Raw genomic sequence first — 27,101 nt, forward strand, 5'->3', positions numbered from 1 at the left:
TCTTAAAATCTTAATACATTTTCCTAAAGTTTGATTTTCTTGAAATATTTTTGCAGCATGCAGCTTTAAAAACAAATACATGAAATTATGTATATAAGGTGTTTATTGAACAATGGATTGTTATATAATGTTGTCATGTATGAAGTATCAGTAGATTAGGAGAGATTATAGGGCTTATCAGAAAGTACCTGCTGAGATGTAATTAATTGGCATTTATAACTTAATTACCACTTCCTAAGGTGCATTGATGTCATGTCAGATAAGATACTATCATAATTGTTTATTTTATTGGTTAGTTAATCAAAATATTTACTTGAGTACTATGATTTTTGCGACGGACGCGCCCTCAGGCGCGTTCAGAGCTAAGTCATCTACACATGGGATTTCGTTGGCTACACTCGCGCAATGTGTCCTAAACCAATTAACAGCCCAAGAAATAGTACATGAATTTGATCCTTCAAAACTCCCATACTTTGTCTGGATATCTTAATGTCTTCCACATTTAGCCTTTTCAATTTCAAATTAAGTTATCCAAGTTAAAATATGAACGTATATTATTGATAAAAACGTTGTAGTCCCGTAGTATTATTGCGCAATATGCAAATTACTGCTGAAACGATTTACCGCTGTCGAAAAAGTAGGACAGCAAATTATACTTCAATAAAGGTGTAACCTCTGAGTTCCAAGACATTATTAGTAGGAAATAAATATTTCTACATTATACAAAACATTATTATTAACAAATCAAAAGTTTTTCGTGACTCTAGGATAACTCGCGCATTAATAAAAGAAGAACTATTTTCGTGACTCATACCGCGGGTTTAGCTGAATATTCAGCAGTTATTAATATATTAGATACAGTACAATGGCTAGTATAAATATCTATTTTTGAAAATGCATGTAAGACACTTTACCGCCATGTAGTCTTTCATGGTAAGGAAGTTATAATATCAGTTCTACTTCCGATTCTTGCGGTTTGTTTACATATTTTACTAGGTCATGATATGAGTTAACCTTCGCTATTCTAAAAATAGATTCTGCTTCACCTGATTTTTGGACAGGCGATTAGGAAGTACACATTAAACATGTAATTAATAAACCAGCGGATTGTAATGCAAAACTTTTAGAAATGCTATACAATTGTAAGAAGCAAACAAGTTGAAAATGGAATTTAGTGTGAAGTTGAAAAGGACAACTAAACACTGTAGTGCTTAAGTGACATTTAAATTAAAATAAAAACGATGTGCTCTGGCCTCTACATCTTTACCTTGTAAATAAAAAAAATCTAAGAAATACACTATTAATTGCTGATGATTTTAACCAATTTTTTTAATGAGACATATCCAAGAGAAATAAAAATACAAATGACTTATATTTTATTGTCTGTATGCCCACTATGATATAACACGAAGCAATTCTAAATAGCATTCTCAAATGTATAATGTATTATGTTTGAAGTTTATTTGCCTGGATTTATTCTAGAAATATTTCGTTGATAGTTTTTTTTTCTATTTACATATCATTTCTTAGAATAAATCGATAAGGACACTGATTTACAAGTTTGACCAGAGTTTTTAGGCATAAATTTCATTCTGTATTTAAGTGCTTGAAAGTAGAAAATCTGAATTATATCAATTTGGGACACAAAATATATTGCTCTACAAATCTCGAACTTGTATGGAACAAATTTTCTCTGTTATATATTTTGTGTTTTGTTTTTGTTTTTGTTTTTTTTTTCTAAAATAAGCCTTAATTAATGTCTCTCCGGTTGCATGTCCGTCGCATTCAGTGCTGCAGCACTTTGATTTTGTGAGGGATGCAACAGTAATGTAATTCACTGTAACTTCTGAAATTCCGAAAACCTTCAAATACCGATCTCTTTGGCTAGTCCCAGAGGTGTTTGGTTTTCAATTATAAGAAAGATCTTATGTTTGAAAAAGGTCAGGTTGCAGTTTGGTCTATCTAATACATTATTTATATACGGTAAAATTGGGTATTTTGGTTTCAGACTTTCAGATTGCCCCTAACTTATACATCTCACTTTACTCTTTTATTTCAAATGATTTGTATGTAAAAAGACTTAATATGTGTAACATCAGAGACACTATATATTGTATATTCATATCTTTACATATGTCTCTGGTAAAACAGTAAAAAATAACTTTTTTCACATTTTTGTCAAATCATGTAAGGTAGGTATGGCAAAAGGCCTTGAATAAGAATGGAAGTATTAGAGAGGTTACATGCTATACAATGTTGTATTTTCATGATATGTCCATATTTTAGTACTAATTTAAGAACCATTGGTTCCTTGTTAAAAAGGACTTAATTCTTCTAAGCACTGGATAGTTATACAATTGTGTTATTGCAAGCTGATTTATTTATAGAAATTTAGAACAGAGAGCCTTCAATATTTTGAGAAATGTTTCATTTTATCTTTTGATGTATTCTCATATGTCAGGATGCATTTCAAAGAACAGAATGACCTCATGTTTAGCCATCAAGGAACACATTAAATACCTCTTAACAAGGATGATTTACATTGAATAAATATTTTTATTTGCCAAGCAAGCAATATGGCTCATCAGCAGTATCATGAGAAACTTTGTAGTATTAATTTTCAAAAAGTTTTGGAACTACTTTCACATCAATTGAGATGTAACTGATATTGTAATGAAGCAAAAACAAATCAGCATGTTCAATGCATGGGAAAGTAGTTCTGCCTGTGAAATTGACACCAATTGATGTCTGTTTCAACACTGTTTACAGCTGTCAATCACAGCCAATTAGGTTGATATGCCATAGGCGGGGCTAAAAGGTCGACAAGTTCCTACCTGAGTTTGTTTGATATAGGAGGACAGGAATTGATGCATGTTGGGCAGAAAATGTCAAAAAAAGAAGTCAAAATAAAGTGGAATGAAATACATGTGTGGGAATTCCCCATCAGTCAACTTTACAAACTCTTAACAGACTAAATGACCTTTCTTTGTCCAGTAAGCAGGGCATTTTTTTAAAACCCCAAATATTGTTATTGGAAGAATTTTTTCTTATACTTTGAAAAATACACAGTAAAGGTTAAAATACAGAAAATGATTAAAATGAAAATGTCTTCTCTAAAAATTTTCATAGCATTAAATGCAAATGACACTTAGGTAATTAACAATTATTCATTTCTTGAACTATATTTTTTTGATGTTTTGAAAATGTAATCACTTATCTGGAGGCATTTTAAGAAACTAAACTAATCCCTATCTTTTGTGGCAGTTGTTAAGTAAAGGAGAACATATCATGTGGAGATATCCTTTTAGAGATACTCATGTTGTGTCAGTCATGTAGTGAAATCCAATGAGGAACACTCACATTGATGTACCTAAGGGGATACCAATATCCTTGCAGAGGTATTCTTGTGGAGATGTTTGCCATAGCTAATATACTTTGAAGACAAATTTAAAGAATGTTATTATGATAAATCAAAGATGTAGAAAAATATTATATTCAATCACATATTTGTACAGTACTTATATAAAAATAGATTTGTTTTGTTTGATTAAGGAAGTAATAAAAGCAACTTTTTGACAGAAATTTTTTTTCATGAATTGTCCTTGCATTCTTTTTCATATGACTTACAATCAGACTGGCAGGTTTTCAATTCAGTATGTGGTATTTAGAAATGTTTTAATATGCGGTTCAAATCAACAGTAAATGAATTTTAAAGGTATTGTGATAGATATGCTTGAGTGTTAAATGCAAGTTGGTATCTCAAAAATTACTGAAGGGAATTGGTTGAAACTTCACACACTTATTTGAGAGTATAATAGGAGGTCACTGTTGAAGACCCATAACTCTTACATGCATTTATGACCCTTTTTGAACATTGTAAATTCTACATTATAGGCAGGCTCTTGTTTTACTCACAAGCACTGAGAATAGTCCAGCCCACTTTCCTACCAACAGTTCTTGTTTCTGGGTCTTATAAGGTCCTAAAAGTTTGAATTATGGTCAAGGTCACTGATTTGGAATCAATTTATATGCAAGTTACAGCAAATTGCCCCAGTTCTGCCATGTTTTTTTTTCTTCATCTGAGTTTGGTTAATGTCATTTGGTCAATGTTTGGTCATTGGTTTAAACCAGGTGCCTGCTATGCAAGGACAGACACCTTTGGCCTTACTTACAGCATTTGTATGACCTGAAACCCAACAAAAAATGATTTATATTTAAAATGCCTGGAATAGAAGAGATGTATTATTTAACAGAAAACAGGAGACTTTTTAGTAAAATATTTACAATGAAGTTGTTTGGAACTATTTATATTTATAATATTTCCTTAATTTTATGTTCATTATCTTTATAACACACTTTTTTTAACATCAACTTCCTATGTAAATTAAGGTCAAACATCTTTGTCCTAATCTTAGATATCTAATTTTTTATCTTGTGAATATCTGTATCATAATGAATGGGGATTATTACAATCTTATACTTTCACTTTCATTGGCTAATTGATGGACAAATCGTATTTTTTCAGATATATTAACTTATTAGGCCAACAAAATATAAAAACAACAATTTAGTTCCTTGTTGTACTCTCGGTTTCAACTATTTTCTTTTTTTTCTTTGTTTTCAGATTATATCATTCTTTTAACAAAAAATTCAAATGTCACAAGGTTGTCCAGAAACTTAATTTTACTGTTTACTACTATATTACCATCATCAGCATGGTTGCCAAACAATCAGTCAGTTTGCTGATTTGGGCAAGTTAGGACAACGAGTCAGTCAACCCAGCCAGCAAGTTAGGCCAACCAGCTTGTCAAGCTGGGCAGCCAGTCAGGCCAATCAGGCAGTCAGTCAGGCCAACCAGCTTGTCAAGCTGGGCAGCCAGTCAGGCCAATCAGGCAGTCAGTCAGGCCAATCAAGCAGTCAGTCGGGCCAATCAAAAAGTCAGGCCATGCAGGCACTCAGACCTACCAACCAGTCAGGCCTGGCAGCTAGACAGGCCAATCAGGCAGTCAGTCAGTCAGGCCAACCAGCAAGTTAGACCAACCAGCCAGTCAGGCCTACTAGCAAGTTAGGCCAACAAACCAGTCAGGCCAAACAGCAAGTTAGGCCAACCAATCAGTCAGGCCAAACAGCAAGTCAAGCCTACCAGCAAGTCAGGCTAGGCCAATTAGCAAGTCAGGCAGGTCAGAGATTTATTGAGGATATGCTATGATTTTGTTCTTGTAAACTTGTAAGACAACCATGATGGGTAATAGAAGTAAATATCACATAACAGGACTCCTAACATTGACCTAATCTTAACAAAGGCTTAACCACAAAATGATAAGATTTGACCAGAAACAAGTATTCTTAGCCTGTTCTGTTCAATTCTAGCCAAAGCTCTTCAATGTGAGTGTTTTTTTCCCTGAAACGTGCTACAGTTTAAGTGGGATCATCAAAAAGTTAAGTATTTAAAACTTGACTTTTGGGATGACCTTGATTTCACTTTGATAATTCGGAAGGATAATTTGGTAAGGATAAAATTATTATAATATTTTAATTCCTGGTTTGTCAGAGCGTTGTTTCATATAGGATAAAGTGATCTGTTCTACATTGTATTTGAAAGGAATTTTAGAATGTATTGAAAGTCTCCCCAAAGATGATGTACTTTCTTTGTTACATTTTTATTCGTTTGTTGATGAGTTCTTTGTTATTGACGAGGGGTTTGAATGTTTCTAGTAAATTTTAAAATCGCATCAACACTTCCGAGGTCATTTGGAAAGTTTTTTTTATGCTACTGGTGTAAAAAAGATTTCAGACACATCTTTTGAACAGACCCTCCGGAACTCAGCAAGTCTGAGTTTTTCCTACCTTATTCAAGGTAGAAAGCATACTTGATACAGTTAAAACTTGCTAAATTATAAATGAATTGGAAAAAAGGGCGATGTAATGATCACTCTATTGTGAAGGGTATTATATGGTGAAGCTTTAACGGTAAAAGTTAGCTTATACCCTGGAATAAAATAGGAAAAACCCCTCATTTTCCAAGTCCAGTATATAATTATAAGGCCAGTAAGCACAAAAAAGAGGTCAAGGCTGCGGTGGTGCAGTAATGAGTATGCTGTACCAGCAATCCAGACACCTGGTTCTAATCCCGGCTATGCCTGACCTATTTTTCATGTGCCTTTTCTATACCGGATATTTATATTTATATTTGTGTAACAAAATAATAAAAAAAGGCTCCCATTTACATTTCAGGATGTAACTATATGTTTTTTGTTGTTTAAAAAAAAAAGAGAGAAATGTATGGGGGTACAAACGTATAAACGTATAAAAAATTTTGGAGACATCCTGTTTCTATGTTTAACTTCAGTTGTCTGTTTAAACTCTTGCTCAAACACTTGCATGTATTTTCATTAGATTAATTATTTTAGCAGAGGTCATGCTATAAAGTGCTTTTGTTGGAGCAATTATGAGAACTGTGTATGTTGTTATTCTGATTGAAATCAATATGAGCGCGTCACCACAAAACCAACATAATGGGTTTGCGACCAGCATGGATCCAGACCAGCCTGCGCATCCGCGCAGTCTGATCAGGATCCATGCTGTTAGCTTACAAACCCTATAACAAGTAGAGAAACTGATAGCGAACAGCATGGATCCTGATCAGACTGCGCGGATGCACAGGCTGGTCTGGGTCCATGCTGGTTGCAAACTCATTATGTTGGTTTTGTCGTGACGCGGCTCAAATGTAAATTTTACTTAAAATCAATATGTTGTACATAAAACAAATATCAGAAAATACAAAATGTTGTGAACTTTGATTCAGATTGGCATCAACATTGTAACACCTGTTTAATGATTTTTTCTTTCTTTTATCTTTACATCTTTTATGAAACTTTTATTGCCATGTTGTGGTGGGTTTTTTTTATTTGTTCATTTTTTTTTAAAATTTGATTGACTGTTTTGTGGATGTAATTTTATGACAATGTTGTAGGTTGTTTCAAGCTGAAAATCATTAAATCTGTGGCATTTAAAAAAATTGTGACATCTCATTAATAAGATGGGACCTCCATGGCTTTGTGGTTTAATGGTGCAGGCTTTGAATAACTTGCCTCTCACAAGCATGACTTTGAATCTAGACAGGGACATTCAATAAATTCGTGTCATGAAGTCAAATTAAAGGAGAGTCAGTTGGTCATTTTTTGAAAGTCTAGTCAGGGGCCAGGTTATGAATGTTGCTTGTTAAATATTTACTCAGGGGCCAGGTTATGAAAGTTGCTTGTTAAAGATTTACTCAGGTGCAAGGTTATGAAAGTTGATTGTTAAAGATTTACTCAGGTGCCAGGTTATGAAAGTTGCTTGTTAAAGATTTACTTAGATGCCAGGTTATGAAAGTTGCTTGTTAAAGATTTACTCAGGTGCCATGTTTTGAAAGTCATTTGTTTAAAATCTACTTAGGTGCCAGATTGTGAAAGTCAGTTTATCTGTCATTGAAGATCTTCTACTCGGGTGCCAGATTGTGCCTGAAATAATACAACAAAATCTGTATTTAAAAACTCAACAGCTAGCAGTTACAATATTTTTTAGTCTACAAAGTTCACCATAAAAAAACATGACATCTTTAACATCTATTAATAAAATACCTCACACTTACTTTAAAGTATAAGAAAAATGCAACAACCATTTAGTAATTAACCACTTCCCTATGTCACTGCTATTAACTTTCAATTTCAACTTTCATAAAATTTAATCTCTAAATCTATCCCTCCCAAAAACCACATTTTTAAAACCTTAACCCCGTGATTACATGAAAGTTTAATTACTCCCAGAAGTGGCTTGGATGCTGTTTAATGGATTCCAGCGGCTTCACTGTGTCATTTAACAGCATTTTTTCAACATTTTTCTATGAATTAATAGCAGAATGCATGTCATTCTACTGTACTTCCGATTTTCCTGTAATTCTTTTTTCCCCTCATTTTCTTCACACAAGCGTGAGAAAAAAATTCTCCTATGAATGAAACAGGTTGTAAAGATCAGGTCAGTGTGATAATGCCATTCTGTTGTTTCTATTAATGCTAGATCTTTCTCTCTTATTTCCTGCAATAACAAGCATAATTTATTATAACTAGATAACTTATATGAGGGGGAGGGGGGGGGTTATATACTGTTTTACTTCAATAACTTTGCCACATTTTAACATGCATGTACAATGTATGTGTATATATTTGGGGGAGGGGGCCTGTAATGTTAAATAAGTTATTTTACCAAAAGACTCAATAGTCTTTCCTACTTTGTTACTTAAGTTCTTCGTTTCCATGCATAAATATCTCAATTGAACCTATCCATATTTCAATCTAGATGAAACCATTCTATATTTTTGGGAAAAGTTTTAAATTAAGTTCTGGCTGAATTTGGTCTGTACTGGATATGGTCTGCATTGGTAAAGTCTGTTTCACCCCAGCAGCAGTTTCAGGGTTAAAATTGTACATGGTTTCGCATTTATTTTATTTTCGACTTATGGAAATATTAAAATGGGATAACATATTATCAGTGTGCCAGATACTGGACATGGCAGAAATGAATACTGCTTGTCATAGTTACTTAATTTTGTAGATATTGATATTTAAAAAGTAGAAATTGAAGGATTTTGAAAGGTTTTGTTAGAGAATTTTTTTTTATAAAAAATCAACAATTTTGTGAATGAAATTAAGTATCGACATATTAACAGGTAGTTAATCTGTGTAAATAATATACCTGAATATTATGGACTAATTATACATTATTATTCTTATTTCAGTAACATCTCTGTAAACTTTTGTTTTTTAATCTCAAAAATATAAATAACATTTAAACTAAATCTATTAAAAGTCATAGAAAACCACAAAATCATTTATTTTTCTTTGGCTTCTTATTCTCAAAGCTGTCACAGTCCATTAACATTGGATGACCAACTCAGCTGCTGTCCTCAATAACTTTTTATCAGAGGCTTTTGTATATTAATGTTGGATTAATTATTTCTAGACAGATTTATTCATGACCATAAAATTTGCATACAATATGTTTCCCATTGATTTTATGATAGCTGTGTGCAACATGTTTTTTTGCAAATCTGATTTTTGCTAGGGCATCTTGATTTCGAGGTATAAAAGGTCCTGATTTTTATTTTCCGATTTGCATCAAATAAATATGTGGGAGTCACCATAACATGCTGTGAGGGGGTGCATATTCTATTTATGAAAAATCTGGGTTTTAATCTGTGGCAAATATCTTTATTGTGCAAAGAATGAAATCCGGTATTGATACACTGATGTGATTCAAGATAATTGTTTTAAGTTAACATATGCAATCTAAATAAGTAATATTGTTTTAAAGCTGCATGCCTCCAAATGAGCTAAAATATGGTATTTTAAGAAAATCATGCTTTAGAAAAATGTATTTAGAATTTTAAAAAAAGGAAAACAGATTCAAGAATTAAGCGATAATTTACATGTTATGTGTGATTAATGATTTTGCAATATTTAACACCATATTTTTACTACTAACCTAGGCAGGAAGGGCTATTTTGCATATTAAATTTCTTTCTTGTCAAATTTTTTTTATTTTTGTCAAAATTTTTTATTTTTGAATACATTTTGAAAACTTTCATGAATGTAAGCATGACTGGTTTAATAATTATACCTCATAATTTTTAATTTTGCATTATGAGAATAGTCTCATGTATTTGTCTTTTGTACCACAGCCTTGTCTTTTGTACCGCAGCCATGTCTTTCTACTCCAGTCTTGTCTTTTGTGCGCAGTGTTGTCTTTTGTACTGCAGCCTTGTCTTTTGTGCCACAGCCTTTTCTTTTGTACTGCAGCCTTGCCTTTTGTACTGCAGCCTTGCCTTTTGTACTGCAGCCTTGCCTTTGTACACCAGCCTTGTCTTTGTACTCCAGTCTTGTCTTTTTTACACCAGCCTTGTCTTTGTACGTCAGTCTTTGTCTTTTTTACTCCAGCCTTGTCTTTGTACTCCAGTCTTGCCTTTGTACACCAGCCTTGTCTTTGTACTCCAGTCTTGTCTTTTTTACTCCAGTCTTGTCTTTGTACTCCAGTCTTGTCTTTTGTGCGCAGTGTTGTCTTTTGTACTGCAGCCTTGTCTTTTGTGCCACAGCCTTTTCTTTTGTACTGCAGCCTTGCCTTTTGTACTGCAGCCTTGCCTTTTGTACTGCAGCCTTGCCTTTGTACACCAGCCTTGTCTTTGTACTCCAGTCTTGTCTTTTTTACACCAGCCTTGTCTTTGTACGTCAGTCTTGTCTTTTTTACTCCAGCCTTGTCTTTGTACTCCAGTCTTGCCTTTGTACACCAGCCTTGTCTTTGTACTCCAGTCTTGTCTTTTTTACTCCAGTCTTGTCTTTGTACTCCAGTCTTGTCTTTGTACTCCAGTCTTGTCTTTGTACTCCAGTCTTGTCTTTAAGTACTCCAGTCTTGTCTTTTGTACTCCAGTTGTGTCTTTTGTACTCCAGTCCTTTTGTACTCCAGCCTTGTGTTTTGTACTCCAGCCTTGTCTTTATACTCCAGCCTTGTCTTTGTACTCCAGTCATGTCCTTTGTACTCCAGTCTTGTCTTTGTACTCCAGTCCTATCTTTTGTACTCCAGCCTTGACCATGTCTTTCGTAGCACTTACAGAATTGAGCTCAATTCCAATTTTCTGTTATAATAAGAAACTTTCATTAGAAATTATGGAATAAGTTTTATTCTTTCGTAAAACCTGCATGAAGGTATACAAACAAGCATTATTTGATTATTATATAAAAAGTATGCTATTGTATACATTCCTTCCAGGAATTTTGATTCTTTCATGTGAGTAAGCTAGCTTACAGAAGATGTTGGTTCTACTCCTAGGTTTCTTATGCAAAGAGGGCCACCTTTGGTACATACACCACTAGTAAAGCTGGACTGTGGCCATATGAAATAAAGAATATTTTACGAAATAAGCCGTGTCACGACAAAACCAACATAATGGGTTTGCGACCAGCATGGATCAAGACCAGCCTGCGCATCTGCGCAGTCTTATCAGGATCCATGCTGTTCGCTTACCAACTCTATTACAAGTCGAGAAACTGATAGCGAACAGCATGGATCTTGATCAGACTGCGTGGATGCACAGGCTGGTCTGGATCCATGCTGGTCGCAAACCCACTATGTTGGTTTTGTCGTGTACACGGCTCAAATAATCTTTTTTAATTATTTTTCTCTCTTGATAACTGGTCTGATGTGAAAAAACAATTTTATTTTGCAACTTGGTAAAGAGTGTTAAAACAGACACAACATTTTGTCTGTAACTTGTCTACTTTCCCATGTCTGGTATTACCTGTATAATTTTTTACTGGTGTTTAACACCATATTCTAGTCCCAATTTGTTATATTTATAACCATCTGCCTATATCAACAGGTGCAAAGTCATAAAAAACAGTTTATAGAGAATTGCCTCTTGTTTTCTAATTACAACATCTTTATTTATATTAGAAAATAAACCCAAGCAAATCCCCATGCCTCTGAATGTATTAATTTTATTTTCATATGAAAGGTAGCTAGCTTAGATAAGTAGGGTAGATAGATTGGTAAATAGTTTTTGTTTGCCATTAGTCAGTTTCAACATTTGTCCCAGCAGTTAATAATTTCATTAATTTTTAGCTTGGCTTTTTTTTTCAAACTGATTGTTACATTAATGGCGGCGTTGCCGTTGCCATCTGCGACATCATAACTTATTAAGGTATTGGTGCATTGTCTTCATACTTGGCCACATTGGGGTAGACCAGACTTAAGTTGACCTTCTTCATAAATGACCTTGACCTTTGAAGTCAGATGTCTAAATTGTTCATGACTTTTGCTGATTTTAGCTACAACTTGGTTATTTTTAAATGGATCATCTTCAAATTTGATCACAACAATAAACAAAATTCAAAAGACCCCCCCCACCCCCCCCCCACCCCCCAAAAAGAAGAAAATTATTACATGCTTTAACCCCAATCTGGCTAAGAAGCACATTTAATATTGATTTTAAATTTGATTCTGAGTGTATTTCATTATTATCTTTATCATAATTTTCTTATTTGTAATTTTCATAGATTTTAAGTGCTGTTTGCAATGTTTAAATTACTGTCTTTGTTCACCTTTTAAATACATTTTTAATTTTTTTTTAATGAAAATTGATATGATTCTGGAGGCATGCTTCTTTGATTTATAAATTATGACAAAGTTACAAGCAACGATCATGTAGTTTATATACTTCAGTAGATTTTATTATTTATTTCTTTAATTTTATTTATTTAGATTTATACGCGGAAAGTCCGAGCGGGGCCGAAGGCCCCGCGATGGCTGTAGCGCTCTTAGATAACATGTATGACGCGTATCAATTCAAACGAAATCAAATTAAAAGCAAATGAAAATTTCAAAAAAATATATCCTATACCTAATGAGCTGTGAAAAAAACCTTAGTTAACTGGGCGCCGCCATTTTGAAATCCTTTTGAGCTAAATATAGATATTAGAGCGCTTTTAATGAGCGTCTACATAATTTAGACCATTGCTAGCGTCTGCTAAATAACACTTCCGGTGGGAGAATGATGTGCAAAATCAGAAAGTAAACATGCATTTAATTGATTAGAACTATAGTAACGGTTATAAATATAAAAAGTTACTTAACATATCCTTTTTGATAAATTAGCACATTAAAAATAACGTTAAAACAACAACTGTGATTAGAGATTAACATAAAATGGCGGACAGGATTTTCCAAACGCCGACGCGTGCGCAGTGGTCCCCCTTTACGTTTGGAGATTTTCGGAATATTCCGAGCATTCCGACGATAGGTTGAACACCACCAATTTATTTGTTTTGTTTACAGTACAAAATACCTGCAAGAAAGATCTGGTTTACATGTACAATAAACATGTTATGCTCAAACCATAGTTCATAAGAACTTTCCGCGCCATAGGTAGCACCTAATTTCATATTATTAGTTCAAAACAATGATTACAATTTTGACAATTGTTTTAAAATTGTCCACAATTCATTGTTTTGTTTTGTCTTTCAGGAAATTGTGATTAAAAGTGTTTAAAATAAAATATAGTGTGACCATATAGCGTGACCTCTTGTTAATGTCATTAACCAGTAAGTCAAAATTTGGATACAGGTGGGTCTTTTTTCATCCATCGGTAAAAAGTTACATAAAGCAATTAGTTATAAGTGTCTGAAATATAGCAAATTAATGTCATAAGATCAACTTTATTGTTAGATTTGCTTTTTTTATTTGCAAAAAACAAAACAAAAACAAAACAACAATGAAAAAACAACATTTGTTAAGGACAGCCGTTCTACTCGCATTTCAGCTTATATTAAAAACAAAAGGTTATGTTCTATTCAATTTTATTTTCAAGTCAATGTTACAAAATTACCCCAAAGAGAATTTTAAAATAAAAGAATAATAAAAAATAAAGAACTGGTAATGCTACTTATTTGTCTATTGTATTACTTGAGATAACATTTATTATGAATTTGTTTGATAACTGTGACACATTAAGTACTTTAAAATTAAGTCAAAGAAACCAAATTACCCTCAAGAGAATAAAATAACATTTCTTTTCTTTGATTTACATGATACTTGTGTCATCAATCATCTGACACACTGACACAGTCTAAGCATCAAAGAATCTGATTCCAGTCTAGACAAGGCATGTAGGGAGAAACTGTGACTTCCTGTTATAAATTATATCTCCCACAAGTCTGAAATCTGACCCGAATTTGATCTCTCACAGGTTGTTTTCACAGGCATTCAAGGAACACTTGCCCTGAATTACTCCTAAATTATATAATCTAACTCACACCTTGGCATTAAAGTAGTTCCTGGGGAGTCTGGTGAAAGGTTAAAATCATGTGAAATGTCTTAAATTCCCAGGTTTTCCATTTTTCACAGTTCTCTCTCATTTTCAAAGGATGAATAAGATATTAGATACTATGAGATCAAACAATGTGAAGACATTATGTGATTTTAGAGGTATTAAATACCAGCACCTCTGTTCAATACACTGCTGAATTTATTTAATGGAATTTACCATCTTTGAATTGGAAACAGTCTATTCAAAGTTAAAGATCATGTATGTTGTAATTGAGGTTGTATACCACACTTAAATGAAATGATATATATGTATATAATTATGCTTATAAAACAATTTTCAAACATCGAATAATATGTAAAATATGTACTGAAAATATTTGTACATTTTATATGTAATCATAAAAATATATTCACTCATTTCTTATTTAAACATTTGACTTAGACTTTATAGAAAATAAATTTTTTATTACCTCCCTTTATTTACATGAAATGTTAAATTTGGTAATATCTTTATAAATAATGCTTTTTGGATCTTACAAAATTGATAAATCTTAATTTGAGCATCATATTTATGACATAAAACCATGACAAATTTCTGTTACAGGATCTTTAAGGGATTTCAATATCAAGATACAGAATATGAGATACATATTACAGTATAGTCACCTTAGTGCAATAACTGGTTAACTCCTATTAAATTTAGAAGGACCTAGCCCCTTATTGCACGAAGGTGATGGTATAGAAAATTAGAAAGGACCTAGCCCCCTTATTGCATAGAGCCTGGTCAGACTGTATGGATGTGCAGTCTTTACTTGTGGCAAACCTTAAATTATATGTTTTGTTCAAGCAGGTTAAGTGTTTATACTTTTTGAAATTAAATAAACTTTTTTTTCAGGACTCATATCTATTTTTTCAATCTCTCAATAAAATAATATTATAATTCTTGAATTATTTAATTACTGCAGCCTTTGTTAAAAAATAAAAATAATTATTTATTTTTTTTAAATCAACTATAAATTTTTTTGCCAATATTAAACCCTTGCCCTGAAGCTTTGGGTTTGATTTCTGTGAGTTATTTGATTTGTTTTGTCTTCCCATCCACAAAAAAGAATTCCCATCCATGTCCATAAAAAAAAGGAACTGGCATCCGCACTCTTCTCAACTCTATCAAAAGATAGAAAACACTCCTCCTAAATCTTAAGGGTTTTATCTGCTAGTATTACTAGTATACAATGCAGTGACTTACCTGCTACATGTACATGTTATTTGACAAAAGACATTAATAATAACTTCTATTTAGTGTTTGCAAACCTTTCGTATGGTGTTTTTAAAATTATGTTGAAAGCTCAACTACTTTTTCAGACTTCACAGACATCGACTAGTTTGCATTTACTTTGCCAAGTAAAGATTTTTAATATTTTTTTTTTGCTTTCATTTTCAGGATGTCAAAAGGGCTGCATCTCAAATTCAAGCCAAACAAGCAAAATTTCCAAAATTACAAGGTAACAAGATTTGATTTATGGTATAAGGGAGACTACTAAGTATGCAACCATTAATTTCTAGTACTGGAAGAGTTGTCTTTCTTGCAACATCTTAATTTATTAACACAGAAATACCTTCATGTGTCCTGTTGCATTTTAAATATTTAGTATGTCCACAGTGTAAAAATATAAATGATTTGTGGTTATTTTTCCTTATTCAGAACCAAGGAAAATCAGTGGAGAAATAGAACAAACAGAAGAAGCACCTGTAGAAACTTCAAAAGAGGAGTTGAACTGTGATAAAAATGTAAAGTAAGTTTAAATATTTTTTCTTTATTTCACCTCTATTATATTTAAGAAAGGTTTTTTTATATAACTTGTTCAATAGTCTGAGTTAATAACTAACAAAAAATTTATAAAATGAAAATTGTAACAGTCGATGCATAGCAATATATTAAAAATGTTAAAAAACATGCTTCTTTAATAATTGAGCCGCGCCATGACAAAACCAACATAGTGCATTTGCGACCAGCATGGATCCAGACCAGCCTGCTAGGCAATCTGATCAGGATCCATGCTGTTCGCTTACAAACCCTAAAATAAGTAGAGAAACTGATAGCGAAAAGCATGGATCCTGATCAGACTGCGCGGATGCGCAGGCTGATCTGGATCCATGCTGATCGCAAACGCACTATGTTGGTTTTGTCGTGACGCGGCTTATATCTTCTTTGAAGAGGAGCAGCAGCAGCATCATCACTATCATTAGATGATGATAAACTTGATGTGAGTGATGATGAATATGTAACATATCCCTCGAAAGATGCATTTACTGATGTGAGCTCTGAAGAACTTTATAAAACACTACAAGAAATTGATCCGGAATTAGCCCTCAGGTTGCATCCACGTGATCGAAGGAAAATAATAAGGTAATATATTATTGTCTATTTTGCTGTTTATACATTTTATTAACCATCTTTAATGAAATCAGTAGAGGGAATTTTTCTGCAGGGACGGCAAAATCAATTGTCCATGTTGCCCAGGTTGTCCCACAGTTTATATGGACAAGTGAAAATTTTCCAGAATTTACGTTATAAATTTCAGTGGGACAAGTAAATATAAAAATATGCTTCAGATGAAACAGACAGGTAAGTCAGTCAGATTTTGCCAACCATGGATATTGGAATAATGTGAGTCTCTAGAATCAAGGAGCCTAGAGCCTTTGGTACATGTACTTTGTAAAATGCATATTTCAAATAAAATTAAATCATCAATAATACAAATAGTGGTCAATTAGATTTTTATAGATCTTGCCATAAGTGTTTTCCTTGACAAGGACATGGTTCTCATAAAAGTCTCTCAAGTCACAATTTATTGTGCTTTTTATGTATCATTTTTCACAGACTTTATTTTTGGACTAACTTTATTTATGTATAGATTTTATTTGTTGTACAGAGCAATAATGGTATATAAACTACATGGAGTACGGATGTCGGAGGTGCGTAAAGCTCAGCGGGAAGAGTTATCAGGGCCATCCGTCAGTGGACCATTACGTTACAGAGACTGCTGTATATTCTGGCTACAATGTAACCAAGATGGTTAGTTTTGTCACTTGTTTCAGTCAAGTTCTATTTCAACAAGCTTTTGTGTATCATATACTCATTGTCCAAAAATAAATGATAATATAGATATAGTTTATGACCTATGTTACTTTAAAATTTCCCAAAAATGTTACTATTTTCATTTTTCAAACACTTTTAGCTCAAATACTCGATGAATAGGGAAAGCTATTGTACTTGTCGAGGTGTAGCCTTTGCCGCCTTTCTTTGGATAAGTTTTGGTGCAAGTTGGTATCTCTAAAATTAGTAGCGTCCGTGGCTGAGTGGTTAAGGTTGTTGTCTTAAAACCACTTGCCCCACACAGTGACACTGCTGTGGGTTTGAATCCTGACAGGGACTTTTGATTCTTTCATGTGAGGAAGCTATCAAGCTAGCTTATGGAATGTCAGTGGATCCTATCAGGTGCCCATTTGGGCCTGAAATAATGCACGGAAGGGCACCTGGGGTCTTCCTCCACCAGTAAAGCTGGAATGTAGTCATATGACCCATACTGTAGGTGTGACATAAAATGAATCAAAACTAACAACCTCAAAAACTACTAGAGGGAAAGGGTTGAAACTTCACACACTTATTTGAGAGCACAATAGGAGGTCACTGTCCAATGTCCATAACTCTTGTTTTACTATCAAGCTCTGAGAAAAGCACGCTGTCCTGCTGACAGCTCTTGTTATTTTATGGTGTCATGTTACAATATAAAAAAAGGTACTTGTTTGGCATATAGCTGAACTATCTTTTATAACAGAAAGAATTATTCATTGTAACAGTATATGAAACTCTAGCTCTATGGTACTTTTACATTGAAAAAAACTTAAAGATGTAACAACATGTATATGCAGTGACTGGAAAGCTATAATAAAAAAAACATTCTTGGTGTCTGATATTATTATATTAAATTTAATCATTTTGGCATAACTTTGAACAACCTAACAAATTGATGATGGTATTTCATATTTAATATCATACTTATTTGTCTCCTTTTAAGAATAAAAATCTGAAAATGTGAAAGATCAAAATTGTCAAACAGTGCCCCTTCTGGCAATTGAGATATAAATAGACATTAGGGCCATAAAAGTAGTCATGTATCAAGAGTGAAGTGGTTTCCAGATTAGAGTTGTAACTTAAATTATATTGAGAAAAAAATTGGAACTAGACAATTTTGTTGGTTTAGATGGGGGTCAGGTCTAGATGGGTTTCACTGTAATGGTTATGAGTTATTTTACTTTTTTTTCAGTATTAGACAAGCGTTTAGATGATCGTGTAGATAAGATGATCGAGATGGGACTACTTGATGAACTCATTCAATTTCATAAACAATACAATGAAGATAGGCTACAACAGGGAAAGTATGTGTCCTTGAAAAATAGATTTTAATTCAGTTAAGTTTTTATGTAACTTTTATAATTTATGTAACACAGACAATATACATGTATATGATTGAAAATAGTTGCTGAGTAAATATCGAGTGTGGGAAATAAGTTTGTTATCAAGCCCATTATTTACTACTTTTTCTTATGGAAAACATCGGTTATTCGGTACATTTGTAGTTGAATGTCAAATGGGTAGAAAGGCCACTTGTTGTCAACAATTTCTCAAGGGATTTTAACTAAACTCATAGAATGATTGTCATCAAGTGCATTGTTGCAAATTTTGTGACTGATCATTTTTAGCAAAATTATTTACCATTGTAGGTTCTTTTCACATAAAATATTTGTAGAAAACATGGTTTTATGAAAATTCCTTGTCCCTATTTCTGTCTTTGTATGCATAATCATAGTGCAAATTACAAATGTATCTGTAGGGTCAATGTACAATTCAAAAGTCTAATTATTATTTGACAGTTACTAAGATTACACTGCACAATTACATTACACTTATTTTGTGTTATTAAAAAACTGATGTGTTCAATTTCAGAGAAGATGATTACTCTACAGGTATATTCCAGAGTATAGGATTTAAAGAGTTTCATACATACCTAATGTTGTCTGATGCAGACAGACAGACAGATGAGGGACAGAAAGCATTCAAGAAAGGTTTGTCACATGCAAGATGATCACACTATTTTAGTTGTAGAACTTTGTTGATTTAACTTAATGTTATCTTTCACATTCTTTTTGCCACTGTCAATTTTCAACACCCCTGGCAAGTGCCCTTTGACCCCTTTGTACTCTGTGTTGTAATTTTCCTTAATCCACTTTTCTCCTCTGGCAATTTCCCTTCTTTCCATTTTTATGCCCCTAGCAATGTCCATTAGCCCCCTTTTAAGGCCTCTTGCAACTTTATTTTATTCACCCATTTATGTGCCCCAGTCAATGTCACTGCATCTCCATTTCAACCTTCAAGTGAGTTTTGCATCTGTTGTTAAAAAAGCTTTACATTTTACATGGTACAATTTTCTTCCTTGTGTAATATCATAAACGTTCTCTAATAAGCAATTTAAACTTCAAAGTTTTAGGGCATGAAAACTTTATGATGCATATCTAGTTTATGATGAGGTATAGTTATGTTTTTTGTTTATATCATAAATCTCAAACATCTTTTTAACTATAATTTAATTGCAGCAGGTACTCTCAATTTTGAAGATAATTTTGATGGTTATCTTTATGAGTTCTATTCACAGTATCAGTTTATTGAACAAATAAACTGAACTGAAATATTAGAAAATTATAATAAGCATGCATTTTCTATTCAGTTTATATTACTTTATAGGTATAGAAGATTTGAAACTTGCGACAAGACGATATGCACGGTATCAGAGTAGATGGGTGAAAAAAAGACTTCTTAAAAGTAATAATTGTTGTTTTCAATAGAGCTGTTTTTTAGACAATATAGACAGTTTCTATTTAATTACACAAGACACGGTAACAAGTAAGTGTTTGTATCTGTACAACATGAAGAACAGAGTTAACATCATCAGGCTAACTAGAAATTACATTTCAATGTTGTTAATATAATACAAACATTTCTTATGGTTGTCCATGTCACAAAGACATTTTTAAATCTAATAAAATCTATCAAATGCGAAAAAGGAAATAAAAAAATGTCCAGAACATTGTCCTGTCGGGAATCCAGTAAATGAAATTATATATATATAAAAAGTTTGTAAAAAAAAAAGGAATTTTATCTACATCAGACTACTTGCTCTCCTAAAGTTGGAAAGGAGGAGACCAAAAAAAAACAATTTTTAACTCACCGAGCTATAGCTATAGCTCAAGTTGAGTCAATTTGAGCTTTTAAGTTTGATGAATGTCCATGGTCTGTCGTCTGTTCATATTTTTTTCGGAACCAAAACATACAGAATTTATTTTATTCCAGGAGAAACAAGTGGTTCATATACGTTCAAGGTTTAAATCACCATTTTACAGAACATCTCATTCAAAAAACTTGTTTTGTAATTTTAGTCGAGAAGTGGGAATCAAACTTGGGACCCCCTGGATTTGTATTGAAAGAGTGTTTACCAAAATTAGACCACTGCATCTGCTTTAATTAGTACCCTGTTACAATGGATATTGTTTTCAATGTATTCACACATGTTTTACTCAATACACTTCCATCCTCATCCTAGAATAAATGTTGTCATGTTTATTTACATGTATTTGACTTGTGATTTCCATATAAATCTTATAACTATTTTTATTAATTCATTAAAACTTCAAGGGAGGAAATTCTACCAGCAATATTCTTGTACATATATTGTAGGGCAGTGTAGAGAGGAGAGTTTACCAGTGTATGGTTTAGACTGTACCGATGTGTCACTGTGGGATGATAATGTCTCAAAACCAGCAACCACAATACTAACTGCTCTAAAAAAGGTGAAGCTTGAATTAATTTGCTGTGATTCTTTAGTTATTTGCTTGTTTGTTTTAAAGAAACAGTTAAGCTAATATGACTGCTGTATTATTGTTATTGTCATCATGCGGAGACTTTAATGTAGCCCTTTATTAGGTATCAACATAAAACCCATCATGACAAGCTGCAATTGTAAGGCAATAGACATTATCCTGAAAGCAATATTTTTAGGGGTTTTGTCCCCTTAAAATTGGAGATTTACATGTATTTGTAAAAATTGGTTATTGATAGGTGTTGACCATATAACAGATGAGAGTTAACACGGCTTGTGGTGCTCTTGTTGCATGCTATTGATGGGGCTTCTGTGGCTTAACGGTAAAGGTTTCAACTTCAAACCACAAGCTCCTAAAGTTCAAGTCCCGCCTTGGACTTTGCAGGTTTCTTTCTTGCAAGGAAGCTAATCACTTTACTAACAGAATGTCGATGGTTCTTCTTAGATACCTGGTTGTGCCTGAAATAATGTATGGATGCAACTGAGATCTTCCTCCACCAGTAAAGCTGGAAGTGGACATTTTCTGGTTCACTTAAAAACCCAACTGAGCAATAGCTAAATCACATATTTGATATCTTCTCAAACTTACAACAATTATCCTGCTTTCAAATAAAGTAACATTCTTACTGTTATCATTTTATTTTTATTTTTTGTAAAATGAAATAATTTTTAGCTCGACTATTCGAAGAATATGAGAGCTATTGTAGTCGCCCCGGTGTCAACGTCTGCGTCGGCGTCTGCGTTGGTTAAAGTTTTTTGTAAATTCAAATATCTCAATTATTGCTTGAGATATTCAATTGAAACTTACAATACTTATTTATAGTAACAATGTACATCAGATTGACAAGTTGTATAACTCTGCCTACAATATTGACAGAATTATGCCCCTTTTTAACTAAGAAATTTTGGTTAAAGTTTTTTGTAAAGTCAAATATCTCAATTATTGCTTGAGATATTCAATTGAAACTTACAATACTTATTTATAGTAACAATGTAAAATGTACATCAGATTGACAAGTTGGATAACTCTGCCTACAATATTTACAGAATTATGCCCCTTTTTAACTTAGAAATTTTATTTTGGTTAAAGTTTTTTGTAAAGTCAAATATCTCAATTATTGCTTGAGATATTCAATTGAAACTTACAATACTTATTCATAGTAACAATGTTCATCAGATTGTGAAGCCTTAACAAAGTTGTTCAAAGAATTCCATTCCATGCAGAACTCTGGTTGCCATGGCAGCCAAAAGAAAAAACTTTAAATATCTTCTTCTAAAAAACCCAAAGAGCTAGAGCTTAGAGATTTGGCATGAAACATCTTCTAGTGAGTGTCTACCAAGTTTGTTCAAATAAAAGACCTGGGGTCAAAATTGGCCCCGCCCCAGGGGGTCGTTGATTTTCCCTATATGCATATATTTTCCCTATATGCATATAGTAAAAACTTAAAAATTCTTCTTTTAAAGAACCAAAAGAGCTAGAGCTACGAAATTTAGCATGAAACATCTTCTAATGGGTATCTACCAAGTTTGTTCAAATAAAAGACCTGTGGTCAAAATTGGCCCCGCCCCAGGGGGTCATTGATTTTCCCTATATGCATATAGTAAAAACTTAAAAAATCTTCTTTTAAAGAACCCAAAGAGCTAGAGCCAAGATATTTAGCATGAAACATTTTCTAATGGATGTCTACCAAGTTTGTTCAAATAAGAGCCCTGGGGTCAAAATTGGCCCCGCCCCAGGGGACATTGATTTTCCTTATATGTGTATAGCAAAAACTTAAAAATCTTCTTTGAAAAAACCTTAATAGCTAGAGTTTAGATATTTAGCATGAAACATCTTCTAGTAAGTGTCTTCAAAGTTTGTTCAAATAAAAGCCCTAAGGTCAAAATTGGCCCCACCCCGGGGGTCATTGATTTTCCTTATATGTGTATAGCAAAAACTTAAAAATCTTCTTCGAAAAATCCGAATAGCTAGAGTTCAGATATTAAGCATGAAACATTTCTAGTAAGTGTCTACAAAGATTGTTCAAATAAAAGCCCTTGGGTCCAAACTGGCCCTGCCCCAGGTGTGTCATTGTTTTTAACTATATGTGTAAAGAAAAAACTTGACCAGCTAGACCTGAGATGTTTAGCATGAAACATCTTCTAATGGGTGTCTACCAAGTTTGTTCAAATAAAAGCCCTGGGGTTAAAACTGGCCCCGCTACAAGGGCCTATATACAGGTGAGCGACTTCAGGGCCATCATGGCCCTCTTGTTTATAGTAACAATGTACATCAGTTTGCAAAATTGCATAACTCTGCCTGCAATATTTGCAGAATTATTTGCCCCTTTGAAACTTAGAAATTTTGGTTAAAGGTCTTCAAAGATATTTACTTGAAACTTTACACATGTACTTAGGGTCATAATTGTATGTCATTGACCGAGTTCCATAACTCTACTCGCATTTAGGCTGATTCATCTCCCCTTTTCTACTTAGTCTCTTGGTTAATGTTTACATGCAAGTTTTACATATTTCAATAACTATTAAATATGTTTATTTAAAACTTCACATATGCATTTAGAATCATAATTGTAGGTCACTGACCAAGATCCTATCCAATTCTATCTTCCATTTAGGCTGATTTTTTTCCCCTTTTTCAACTTAGAAATTCATGGTAAAGTTTTGCTCGTAAGCTGTTATCTCCATAACTACTGAAGAGTTTGTGCCTTTTTTGGGACATTTTTATGCATTCATAATAATAAAGCAGTGATTTACTTGATAAAACATCTTAATAACAAGCCTTTGTACCTTTTCGGTCAATTTTATGTATTCATAGGTAATTAGCATTATTATTAATAAAACACCCTTGTGACAAATTTTGAATAGTCGAGCCAATACTGTCCTCCAACAGCTCTTGTTTAATGAATGTAATTTTTGTCAGATTTAACAACTTAATTCTGGCTCAAAATAACAATGTATATATTTTGATTATATTTTTATTATTGACAGGGTGAAGTTTCTCCAATACCAGCTCTACCATTTGAAGAGGAGCATGTTACACAGTTCGAGTACAATGAGTGTAAATATTGTAATGTTACAGCTGTGACACAAGATATTTGGCAAAGTATGTTCCATTTTGTGTTAGCCTTATTTTGGATGTGAAACCTAACCCTGCTAAATATCTAAAATGGACTTGTCCGTCTTTCAGTTTGGACAAAAACCATTTGCTTTTAGGGAAAATTTCAAAATGTTTACCAACTGAATAGTGAACAGTGCAAACCAGATCATTGTCTGCACTGGTTGCATTGACAGAATCAATTGTCGCTAGCAGGCTAAGGGTTAAATCTGATATAAGGGTTAAATCTGATCAAGGGAAGTAAATCTGTATCATCTGGAAAATTTGTATATAGTAATAGTGTAAATGGAGGCTATGTCTCTCATTTGATGTCTGCACAGATATATCAGTTTCATTTCTGGAATTCTAGACTACATCTTGTTTTAAGATAAAAAAAAAACAAAAAAACTTTTCAAGTATAAGGGTGGTCCAACTTTTTGATACATTATCGTTAGTTTTTATGTTTCTTTAGACTTCAGTGAAAGTTTTTAAATGACCTTGAAATTATTTATGAAGGTTTAGTTTATCAACAGAAGTGTTTATAATAATGACATGCAGTTTGTGTTATGTATATATTTGTGTTGTTGTTTTTTCAGAGCATACAGGATCAAGAAAACACAAGAATAATGTCAGGAGATATAAACGACAAATGCTTCAGTTGACACAGAATTTAGATGCTCATATTCAACATGGAAAACAGTGAGTAAATTAATATTAATGCAAATCAAGCCAGAACATGTCATGTTATGCCCTTATGTTTGATTAGTTGTGACCCTGTGTTAGATTAGTTGCGTGCAATAAAATAACATCATTTCATAGCTTTTATGAATAAGAAGTTTGTTTTTATCATGACATCATTTCCCTTTTGAGCTCGACTATTCGATAAGAATAAGTAGAGCTATTGCAGTCACCCGAGCGTCGGCGTCGGCGTAACCACTTATGTTAAAGTTTTTGTAATAGTTCAAATATTTTCAAAGTCCATAGACATATGGCTTTGAAACTTTGCACACTTGTTCACCATCATGACCCCAACCTGTAGACAGGTGGAGGTAACTCTATCAAGCATTTTGACAGAATTATGCCCCTTTTTCGACTTAGAATTTACGTTAAAGTTTTTGTAATAGTTCAAATATTTTCAAAGTCCATTGACATAAGGCTTTGAAACTTTGCACACTTGTTCACCATCATGACCCCAACCTGTAAACAGGAGGAGGTAACTCTATCAAGCATTTTGACAGAATTATGCCCCTTTTTCGACTTAGAATTTACGTTAAAGTTTTTGTAATAGTTCAAATATTTTCAAAGTCCATTGACATATGGCTTTGAAACTTTGCACACTTGTTCACCATCATGACCCCAACCTGTAAACAGGAGGAGGTAACTCTATCAAGCATTTTTTTTACTATCAAGCACTAAGAATAGTCGAGCGTTGCTGTCCTACCGACAGCTCTTGTTGAATGATATTCTGGTCTGTAACAGGAGCCAGTGTATAAGAGTCCTATATTTTTCCCTTATTACAAAAACTTTTAAAATGCCAAAAATGGAGTCATGTTTAAAGAGGGCACTTCATAAAATTGCATGGAAATAAATTTCTAAATTCATATTTACTCCACAGTTAATAAATTTTTATTCAGTCTGGTTCATCTTTTTTTTCCAGGAAAGATGCTGATGAATCAAAATCATGACAAAAGGCGCTGGAGTGAATTTGTTGTAATCAAGGTTTTTGAAATTAACTTCAAAAGAACTTTGTTAGATATTATAAATGTTTACAAACCAAAGATAATTATGTTAAGATAATGAATCTCTACTTCTTCAAGTGTAATGGCAGCATCAGAGTCTAGCCAGGTCATTGTGTACATCCAATGTACTCCTGGTGTATTCATTTGTTGGAATTAATTGTCCTAGAACTAGGACAGTCTTTTTGTTACTTTAAACCTATAAAAAAATCTATATAAACAGTCTAGCAAGGGGACTAGGCACATCTAATTCTACCTGATGTAGTCACAGGTTAACCCTATTTTAATGTTGGTATAATTCAGAACAAAGATGTATATTCTGTCTTGAACTTTTTATGTCAAAAATAACAATGTCACATAAATGTAAGCAAATGTTGATGAAAACAATGATTAAAAACTTATATACAGTTAAAATAAATAACAAAACAATACCGAACACAGTCATTTGTGATATATTCTAGAACAGTTTTTTTCTTATACTCTCGTGATTTGAGATTTTTATTCTACTGGTTGGATACCACCAATTCTGGACAATCATCAAGTCATCAGCAAACCCAGACGGCCCTTAAAACACTTGCTGATATCTTTGTTCAGTGGATGTTGAATATCAGTCGCTTTTTTATCAACAATAAATACATATTTCTTCTATAATCAATAAATTGATTTAACTTCCAGAAACGTTTATAGTTTTATGTCTATTACAATAACATTGACTTGTAAATGCACTACCTGACCTCTCACCAGCTACATGTTTAATCACTTGCAGACAGAATAAGTAATAGAACATTCAAAATTTCATCATATGCTGCTGGAATATTGTATATTATGTTAAAAATAGAAAAATTAAAGCACCCAAGCCATTATCTGCATTACTTTTATGTCAAACATATCTGTCCAGACATAAGGTACTATGTATAGTGAGGACAATTTAGGCAATCTTGATATCCCCCTGGTACGAATCTCAAATACAAGTGTCAACATGATGAGGAAGAAACAAACTCTAGCAATCAAATTTGGAGAAGAATCTAGCTGTACTGTGTCAAATTTCTAGGTATCTAGCATTAAAATTGTAAAATCTGTATGGAAAAATGTTTAAAAAAAAAGTCTGGCTGATGGTCCCTGACCAGTCCCATATACAAAACAGCTTCTGTTTGTTTTACAGGTACGTTGCTATATAACTGGTCAATTAGCATTACTAAACAATGTTATCAGTTGGCATACATAATTTTACTGATATTGCTAATTAAAGCCCTTTGAACCAGACACCTCAATTACAACCGAAAAAACAGAAATAACAACTGCATGGTTGATTACCAACAAGCAACACAACTGTCTTAAAACATTGGCAAAAACTGTTGCTTTAAACACCAAAAAAATGTTAAGTACCAGCAAGAAGGTTATCTAACTCAACAGTTAAAAACAACAGCAAAATTCACTCAAGTGTTGCACCACGGACTGTAATTAGTCAGTGGTGGCACTAAA

The 27,101-nt window shown here is 33.1% G+C and overlaps 1 protein-coding gene across 1 annotated transcript in view; it reads left to right on the forward strand.

The window, feature by feature from the left end:
- The window catches only part of LOC132717081 (tRNA dimethylallyltransferase-like), a 33,567-nt gene extending 6,856 nt beyond the window's left edge, over positions 1–26,711 (forward strand). The window contains exons 4-14 of the mRNA XM_060700479.1: positions 15,296–15,356; positions 15,557–15,647; positions 16,070–16,261; positions 16,788–16,930; positions 18,183–18,294; positions 18,863–18,981; positions 19,658–19,735; positions 20,648–20,760; positions 23,778–23,892; positions 24,480–24,582; positions 25,541–26,711. Of these exons, the coding sequence (XP_060556462.1) occupies positions 15,296–15,356; positions 15,557–15,647; positions 16,070–16,261; positions 16,788–16,930; positions 18,183–18,294; positions 18,863–18,981; positions 19,658–19,735; positions 20,648–20,760; positions 23,778–23,892; positions 24,480–24,582; positions 25,541–25,568 (1,155 nt within the window). The 3' untranslated portion in view covers positions 25,569–26,711. The remainder of the gene's footprint in view (positions 1–15,295; positions 15,357–15,556; positions 15,648–16,069; positions 16,262–16,787; positions 16,931–18,182; positions 18,295–18,862; positions 18,982–19,657; positions 19,736–20,647; positions 20,761–23,777; positions 23,893–24,479; positions 24,583–25,540) is intronic.
- Positions 26,712–27,101: the final 390 nt, after the last annotated feature.

Source organism: Ruditapes philippinarum, unplaced genomic scaffold, assembly GCF_026571515.1.
Source record: "Ruditapes philippinarum isolate M1 unplaced genomic scaffold, ASM2657151v2 ctg61_1_1_1_1, whole genome shotgun sequence".
NCBI lineage: Eukaryota > Metazoa > Mollusca > Bivalvia > Venerida > Veneridae > Ruditapes > Ruditapes philippinarum.